The sequence below is a fragment of the Megalobrama amblycephala genome, linkage group LG10 (genome assembly GCF_018812025.1).
Source record: "Megalobrama amblycephala isolate DHTTF-2021 linkage group LG10, ASM1881202v1, whole genome shotgun sequence".
NCBI lineage: Eukaryota > Metazoa > Chordata > Actinopteri > Cypriniformes > Xenocyprididae > Megalobrama > Megalobrama amblycephala.
The window spans coordinates 38,141,485-38,150,832 of NC_063053.1; the positions used below are offsets into that span (position 1 = coordinate 38,141,485).

Consider the following 9,348-nt stretch of genomic DNA (forward strand, 5'->3'; position numbering starts at 1 on the left):
ACATCCAAATTAATAACTTTAAAAATAAAATACCCATCTATATCGCTAATTATGGGCGGGGACTTTAATGAGGCTCCTGACTTATGTTATGATAGATTTCCTCCAAAATATAGCACTACCACTGTTAACAAAATAATTAGTGATATATGTTCCAGTCTCTCGTTGGTAGATATTCATAGATTATTACATAATGACTTTTCCTCTTCCTTTACTTGGTTCAAATCTGATTTGACACAAAAATCACGTATTGATTTTTGGCTAATATCTGATAGTCTGATTTCTTCTGTTAAATCATGTTCTATTTCCAGTGCACCTTTAACTGATCACTCGGGTATTGAGTTAGAAATTTCTGACCTTAACTGTAACTCATTTAGGAAACCAGGGTACTGGAAATTAAATACCTCTTTATTACACAATTCTAATTATTGTTTGGGTATTAAAGGCATAATTGATTCTTTTAAAAAAAATACTAATATTTCTCATACCTTAAATTGGGAATTATTTAAATATGAGTGTCGAAAGTTTTCTATAAAATTTAGTAAAGATCTTCTAAAATCAAAAGGATTACAATTTGAATCTATATTAAAAGAAATTAACCATATTACTTGTCTTGCCAATCCAAATGATTCAGAGAAGGAACGTTTATACCTATTAAGAGAAAAACTAGACACCTTCTATATAGAAAAGGCTAAAGGGGCCTTCATTAGATCTAGGGCCAAATGGCTAGAAGCCGGAGAAAAAAACGCTTCATACTTTTTCAATTTGGAAAAAAAACGAGCCGAACTTAAAAAAATTTCCTCTTTATATATTGATGACACTATTATATCAGATGACAAAATAATCTCAAAATTTGTTTCAGACTTTTACCAAAAACTATATACATCATCATTTAACCCTGATTTAAGCGATATATTTTTTAATAAGATACAACCTTTCACCCCTTGTATAAGTATAGATAGTAAAAACCTTTGTGAGGAGGAAATGTCATTGAAAGAATTGGATGATATCATTAAAAAAACACCTTTTAACAAAAGCCCAGGACCCGATGGTTTACCTTTTGAGTTTTACAGAGTTTTTTGGGAAGATATTAGAGAGTTTATTTTGAATGTGTTCAATGAGTGTGCAGTAAATGGGGAACTTACAGAATCTATGAAACAGGGAGTAATTACACTAATTCCAAAACCTAATAAAGACATTTTGCACTTAGACAACTGGCGCCCAATCACACTCCTTAACTCGGATTACAAATTATTAGCATCTCTATTTGCCAGCAGATTAAAACCTTGTTTGGAGGAAATCATATCTGTCACACAGTCTGGATTTATGAAGGGAAGAAGTATTTCAAATAACATTAGATTGGTGTTAGACATTTTAGATTACTCAGATTTAGTAAACAAGGAAGCTCTTATTTTGTTTTTAGATTTTTGTAAGGCTTTCGATACCGTTGAGCACAATTTCATGTATCAGGCCCTTAATCACTTTGGTTTTGGCCCAACCTTTACAAATATGATGCACACATTCTATAATAATATTTCAAGTAGTGTTTCTTTATCTGGTGGTACGTCTTCTCGTTTTGTTATCCGAAGAGGCATTAGACAGGGATGCCCTATTTCCCCGTTTTTATTTTTATTAGCAGCTGAAACATTAAATCTTTACACTCTGCATTGCTCCCAAGTTAGAGGTATTGAGATAGGAGATTTCACTTTAACTATAAGTCAACTTGCTGATGACACTTGTTTATTTTTGAAAAACAAAGATCAGGTCCCTGTGATTCTGGAGGCACTCAAATTATTCTCTGATGCCTCAGGTCTCTCTGTGAATCAATCTAAGAGTGAGATTATGGCTGTACACCAACTAGAAGACTCATGTATATCTGGAATACAGGTTAAACAGGTAGTTAGATACTTGGGTATTGTAATTAGTAAATCAGCCTCAGAGAGAATCACAGAGAATTTTTCGCAGAGATTACAAAAAACAAGAAATATTTTTAACTGTTGGCTCCAAAGAAATTTATCTATTCAAGGTCGTGTATTGATCTCCAAGGCTGAAGGGATCTCCAGACTTGTATATCCTGCATTGTCTCTTTATGTAGATTCCAAAATGTGTGCCGCAGTTGATAAAATTTTATTTCAATTTATCTGGAGAGGCAAGACGGAGTATATTAAAAGGAAAACTATAATCAGAAGTTCATCAGAAGGAGGACTAAATGTTTTAGATTTTGACACTATCAATAATATATTTAAAATTAACTGGATCAAGCACTGTCTTTGTGATAACAACTTTCCATGGTTCTTTATTCCCAATTTAATTTTCAAAGAATGTGGTGGTCTTAATTTTCTACTTACCTGTGATTTTAAATGTACTAAACTCCCAATTAAGTTGTCCAATTTTCACAAACAAGTTTTGAATGCCTGGAAATTAATCTACAAACATAATTTCTCTCCCCATTCCTGTGTAATTTGGAACAACCAATATATATTATTCAAAAACAAAACAATTTTTTGGAATGACTGGTTTAACAAAGGCTTAATTTTTGTTACAGATTTAATAAATCAGTCAGGTGACTTATATAATTATAATGACTTAGTTAATTATCTTGGGACAAATATATCTTTTAAAGAATATTTAAAACTCATTCATTGTATCTCACCAAAACTACTCTATCTTATAAAAAACGAAAAGATGTATAATCCTGTAATTGGTTCTCTTCCTGCTCTGACTGTTGAGGGCCTTTCCATTAGGGATAAAAAAATTAATAATATGTATATCAGAAAAATATTAATCAAAGAAAAAAGTGTTTCACCTAAGGCAATGGTGAGGTGGAAACAGGATTATCACTCCCTTGTTTTTCAGAATTTGTGGTCAGATATAAATAAATTTGTAATTCCTAACAAAGTCAAAGAAACTCACTTTAAAATCATAAATAGATATTATCCATGTAACAATTTTATTAGTAAATTTAAAGAAGGGTTTTCGCCACTATGCAGTTTTTGTGAAGAAGAAACTGAAACAATTGTACACTTATTTTTCAATTGTAATTATACAAAAACATTTTGGTCCCAAGTTTCTATTTTTCTTTTTGACTTATTTTACAAGTTTGTCACTATAACTGATGTAATGGTCTTGTTTATGGATTGTGATACTGGTTTATTGGAAATGGATAATATAGTTAAACTTCTTATTCTATTAGGAAAATATCATATACATAAAGCAAAATGTATATCGACTGTACCAAATAGTAGACTATTTTCCACTGATTTGAAGATTTTTTATGACTCTCTAACATCAATACAGAACAATCGAAAAGCTGTTAAGACATCTAAACTGTTGAAAAGGATACTTAATGTAATAGAAACATGATTGATTTGTGATATAAGATACAGAATTTTGATTTGATTTATATATTCAAATGTCTTTGTATTCCCCTACTGTTGTTTCAATAAAAAAAAAAAAAAAAAAAAAAAAGAATGGAAAAAAAAAAAAAAAAAAAAAGGTCTATACTTCACCTGAGTGACTGAGCGAGGGGATTCAGACGACGACCGTGACGTCAGCAGCTCTGATTGGCTGAAGGCAGTGAGCAACAAAATCTGATTGGTCACAGACCAAGTTGAAGAGACATTTGAATTCCGATAAGTTTAACCACTCGACATATTTTTTCGCATTACTTGTGCTGCTGGTGTGTTGTTTAATATAAATTTGTGTGTACGGCTGTAAAATGATTCTGCCAGTGTAAACTTAATAAACATTTACACATATTTGGAAATTGTATAGGCTACACTGCATATACTAAATGGGCTTGTAATGCATTCATACTGAAATAAATAGCACAAGTAATATAATTAATTCCAAGGATGAAGAAGTAAACTTAAAAAATATACTCAAATTTAACATTAGACACACTACAACTTCAGGATATTAAATAATGTATTTTTTAAATATACTTTCAGTGCATTGTTACAATGATCATTTTCAGCACACTGTTAAAATATACCTCAAATACATTTTTATTAAAGTGCAAATAAATACACTTTTAAAAAATAAACTGAACTTACACTTCAAAATATATTTTTTAGAAAATATACTAAAGTACAATTATTTTAAAGTGTGTTAAAAGTTGCATTGTGAAAATATGATACTAATATACTTTTTATATATTTAATGATAGTACATTTTTTGTTAGTATATTTGCATTTTACTATAGAAAAAAGGGAATATATTTAAAAGTATAAAAGTATACTTTTTTTTCACTAGGGAAGAGGCGCAGACAGTGCGATAATGAAGAAAATTTTATTTGTATATTCAACAGAAACAGAATATTTCTGACTCATGGTCAGCTCAAAAAAAGAACCGCAAAACTGTGCCCACAGTGGCCCCTATAGCGCCCACAACTGCCTGACCCACAAATGGGATTCCAGCCGCACCTAAAGACAAAACACTTTCAGAGCCCAAAAGGACTGTTTGTGCAGAATAGATTATGAAAATGAAATATCAAATGCATATTTATTTCTATTGACTTTATTGTACGTCATCTTCCACAATCGTGACATCTGCGTTACCAGCAGCTTGTAGAACTGGAACCATTGTTCCAGCTGCGACCCCCCCTCCATTCGCCACAGCGGCAGCTGACATCATTGATGCGGCGTAAGAACCTGCGGCGATCCCGGCGCTGGTGAAACCCACAGTCCCCAGAACAACTGGAGCAGCAACGACTGCACCGGCTGAAACGCAGTGTAAACTAACTGATAAACATCATCTATGCGACTATTTTAGAATTTTTAATATTAGATTATTAAATTACAGTTGGTTTGTTTTGTTAGATTTTACCTGCTCCAGCACCAGCTGCGGCGAAAAACGTCACTAATATAGAAGAGAAAATGTGGGTAAGATTCCTGGTAATGCTGCTAAATGCTGCAGTTAAATGATAAGGTACTTACAGAGACCCATCTTCTCTTGAATTGAGCCCTTGTGAGTGTGTGAGTCAGAGCTAAAGCTCTGTGGGTGGAGGCTTTTTGAGAAATGAAACTTGCCAGGCGTATTTGAGAAGGTGCTCACTGCAGAGCAAATGGGTGGAGCTTACGTTAGCTCCCCATCACTAGAGGTCCAGTGAGGAGGAGCGAATGTACAACCACACATTAATCCTACCCTAACCCTACCCAAAACTCTATCTATCCACCCCACTGGACGTCCAGAGAGGTGGAGCTGGCCCTCATAGTCTCTGCAGTGAGTACCACTTGGAGAATTTAGCTTTAAAGGGATATTTCTCTCATCATTTACTCACTCTCATGCCATCACTGATGCATATGACTTTCTTTCTTCAGATAAACACAAAATGTTTTTTAGGAAAATAATCCATCTCTTTGAGTCCATATAACGGCACTGGATGTGTGCCACACCTTTGATGCTTAAAAAAAACAACAAATGTGACGGTAATTTGATGCTTTAAATAAAGATTGTATCAAATACACTGTTACGCCAGTAGGGGGCGAGAAAGAACTGTTAAAAATTCACCCAGTAATGAAACAAATGAAGTCACTGAATCATTCATTCAAACCAGTTTTTTTTTTTAAATAATTAATTCAAATAATTTAAACATTTTAAATAGACTGCAGAAATTAACATTTTGTCAGAACCTCTAGTAAACTGCATGATATTTTGTTTAGTTGTCTATACAGAATTGTAGGAGAATCCTGATCTCTATTTTTTTTATCTGTAAATTAAAATACGGTATTAAAGTTTCTAGTTTACAGTAAAAATGTGGAAATTACTGTATTTTATTTTGAAGTTAAAACACTACTACTGTAAACAAAAATAAGGTTATTTATTCATACCAAGATCTTTCTGAGCACCCTAATGCAATGTAGTTACTACGAGAAACCAACACAAATTTGGCCTTTGAACCCTACTAGGCAATGCATATTCAGACCCAGCAGGGGTTTTAGATTCATGGCTTATTATCCATTCATTCCCATAAAACACAATGTTCCCCTTCAAGGGATTTCAACGCTGCATCATGGTTGTTGACGCTATGGGAATGCTTTCAGTGTGCGTCGGTGCCAGAAGCATGCATGAAATCACACCAATTCTATTGGCCGACGAAGGTCAGGTGACAAAGCATAGCGTGTCATCAAGACCATAAAAGTGTAACACTCCGAATGGAGAGTACACCACAAAATTGAGGGTAACACTTGTTCCACAAAGAAGAAAAGAAAAAAAAGACTGACACTCAAATTGTTTTAAACACCCAAGTGTATTATACAATTATAAAAATATTAAAGCACAACACAGACAGTAAGAATGGGAAAAATGAGTGTATGGGAGAAGGAAATTTCCTCAAGTCCAAATAAATTATATCTAATGTTTTGAATCAGTCTCACCGGGTAATGTCCATGAATGAATGTCCGAGAGCAGAACCAATGCAGCAATGGAACACTGTTAAAATCCTTGCTGGAGAGCAGTCCAAAGTTTAAAAAAACACACAGAAAAACTCCACAAGTGAGGCGGCAGTATATTCCAATAACATATTCCCGGTTGAAACTACGCATCTTTCCTCCGGTAGTTATAATACCTCGCTTGTCTGGCTTTTTGTACTTCCACTTCCAACATCAATTCAGCCTGAGTTTTGCCAGTAGTTTCTTGGTAGGCTGAGTTGATTGCAAAGCAGAACTCAGGTAACAGGTGATCCCACAACTGATGGTTTTGCCCCACATATGATGCTATCATTGTTTTTAATGTCCTGTTTATTCTCTCTGACAGATTTGTTTGTGGATGATAACTCATGATGAGTTTCTGGATGCTTCCCCAGATGTTACACAATTCAGACAGCATGTTGGAAGTAAATTGAGAACCCCGGTCAGGCACAAGATACTTCGGGACCCCCTATCTGGTGAAAATTTCCTCTCTGAGCATTCTCACAATTTTTTGTGTTTTAATATCATGTAGGGGGAACAATTATACCCATTTAGAGTAGTAATCCACCATTACTAGCAGGTAGGTGTTTCATTTTTTGCTGCATGGGAAAGGTCCCATAAGGTCCACCCCCATGATTTGACCAGGCTCTGTGACTTGTGTTGACTGTAGCAGACCACTAGGTTTAAAAATATCGTGTTTATATCTTTGACAGATTTCATAATCCTTGACTTAATTCCAGACGTCAGCCTGCACCAACGGCCACCAAGCCACTTCTAACAACCTCAGCAAGGCTTATAGTCTGCCCAGATGTCCACCCAATGGATTGTCATGGGAGTAATGCAGAAATCCATGTATGAGGGACAACCATCTGAAATTTGTTCCTATTCCTCATTGGAACTTGTCGATATAACACCCCCTGATGTTCTTCAGAGGTAATTTTCTGGTGTTTTACTCTCCTGGCTTTAGACGACTCACAGCACAAGCTCTCCTGGGCTTGTGCTATTTCAGCCAGTGAGTGGGGAATGTCTGAAGAATATTTAGTTGTTGCTACTGCCAAACAAGGTGCTTCTTCTACCTTTACAGGCCCAGGGGCTCTAGACAACACGTTAGGTCCCTAGTTCAGGCAGCTCTTCCGATGGTGGACTTGAAAGTCAAACTGCTGCAATCGAAGGGTCCAACGGGTCAGAGAGGAACTGGTCTTGGAGCTGTTAAATACCCAGGCCAAGGCGGCATGATCAGTATACACATCAAATCGTCTTCCCTCCAGATAATGTTTCCATTTTTCCACTGCCCATACCACTGCCAAACATTCTTTTTCGGACGTCAAGTAATTAAGCTCCGCTCCGTGTAGAGTTTGTGATGCATAAGCTATTACTCTCTCTCCCTCAGGTCACAGGGACCCAGTCCCACATTGCTGGCATCGGTATGGACCTGGAATGGCTGGTTGAGGTCTGGTTGGATTAAGATGGGTGGACTTTAAAGTAAGGACTTGATGTTGTTGAAGCTAGCCTGACATTCGGGGGTCCATTGCCACTTGACATCTTTCTTTTTCAGATTGTTGAGGGGAGCTGTGATGTCTGCGAAATGAGGTATGAATTTGTGATACCAGCCAGTTAAACCAAGGAAACACTGAAGCGCCTTTAGGTCTCTGGGTGGAGGATACTGAACGACTGCTTTGGTTTTTTCAGCATCGACTTCAGCTCCTTTCTCTGAGACAATATGGCCCAGGAATTTCAGCTGTCTTTTAAAGAAATTACACTTTTTTTATTATTGAGGGCAAGATTGGCCCGGGTGTGTCTTTGTAATATCATGTTTAGATGTGATGTGTATTCTGGCAATGATCTGGAGAAGACAATTATATCGTCAATGTCATCATTTCTGCCAAAACCTTCTCCATCAGTCTCTGAAAGGTGGCAGCTGAATTTCTGAGCCCAAACGGCATAGACCGGAATTGGTATAGCCCCTTGGTGGTAATGAAAGCTGTCTTGTCTTTGCTGCTCTCCTCCATCTCCACCTGCCAACAGCGTGACTGGAGATCCAGGGTGCTGAACCACACAGCTCCTTCCATGGACTCCAGCATATCATGTACAAGACGCATGGGATAAGCATCTGGGACTGTCTTGCTGTAAAGTTTTCTGTAGTAGTATACACAAAATCTATATGTTCCATCCGGTTTAGGGACCAGGATGACCGGTGACATCCAAGCGAAAAAGGGGGCTTGATGATGTAGTCTTTGAGCATCAGAGGTCCACGTGTTCCTCAATAATCTTCTTCTTGAAGAGGGAAACATGGTAAGCTCGAGATTTATAGGCACTCCATCTGACAAAATGATTTTGTGTTTTCTACATCTGTCTTCTTCAGGATCTTGGAGGTAGCATGCAGCCAGACAGCCATCAGCTTTAGCAGCTCCTCTTGATTAAATGGAGCATCTAGAGGTTGAGGGGGAATGAGTAGTGTTTCCCAGGTTGGAGGTAAGGCATAGTGTAGACTAGTGTAGAGTGGCAGTGTGGAGCCTAGTTTTACCAGCAGACATGGTGAAACTCCGGAGGCATCTGAGTGTTGTAGAAAGGGTAATACATATAACCTTCTTCTGTCTCCAGGCCATATCTATACTGAGCGAGCTCCAAAATGGCACCAGCAGCCCTCAAAATGTCCAGTCCAGCCAAAAGAGGAAATGCTAAGTGAGCATCTTTCATTATAAAGGTATTTAATTTGCTTACCTTATGTGCCACTTATAGGTGATGTTCCTCTGGTCTATAGCTTGGTGAACCTTGTCATCTGCCATGATGAACTTTTGGGGAGGGTCTGATGTTCTTGTTGTTGCCTCACCTCCTAACTGTCTCCACAGGATTTCCTGCATTAACGTAAAGGTGCTTCCTGTGTCAACCACAGGGACCAATAGGAGGGATGTCGAAGTTCCAAAGTCCAAAAAAACACAGA

The 9,348-nt window shown here is 36.8% G+C and overlaps 1 protein-coding gene across 1 annotated transcript; it reads right to left on the bottom strand.

The window, feature by feature from the left end:
• Positions 1-4,273: 4,273 nt before the first annotated feature.
• On the bottom strand, positions 4,274-5,068 carry LOC125277579 (interferon alpha-inducible protein 27-like protein 2A). Its single transcript, XM_048206058.1, has 4 exons — positions 4,935-5,068; positions 4,825-4,857; positions 4,557-4,718; positions 4,274-4,421 (listed from the first exon to the last, which is right to left on the bottom strand). The coding sequence occupies exons 1-4, from the start codon at positions 4,942-4,944 to the stop codon at positions 4,336-4,338; spliced, it is 291 nt and encodes a 96-aa protein (XP_048062015.1). The 5' UTR covers positions 4,945-5,068; the 3' UTR covers positions 4,274-4,335.
• Between the last annotated feature and the right edge of the window lie 4,280 nt (positions 5,069-9,348).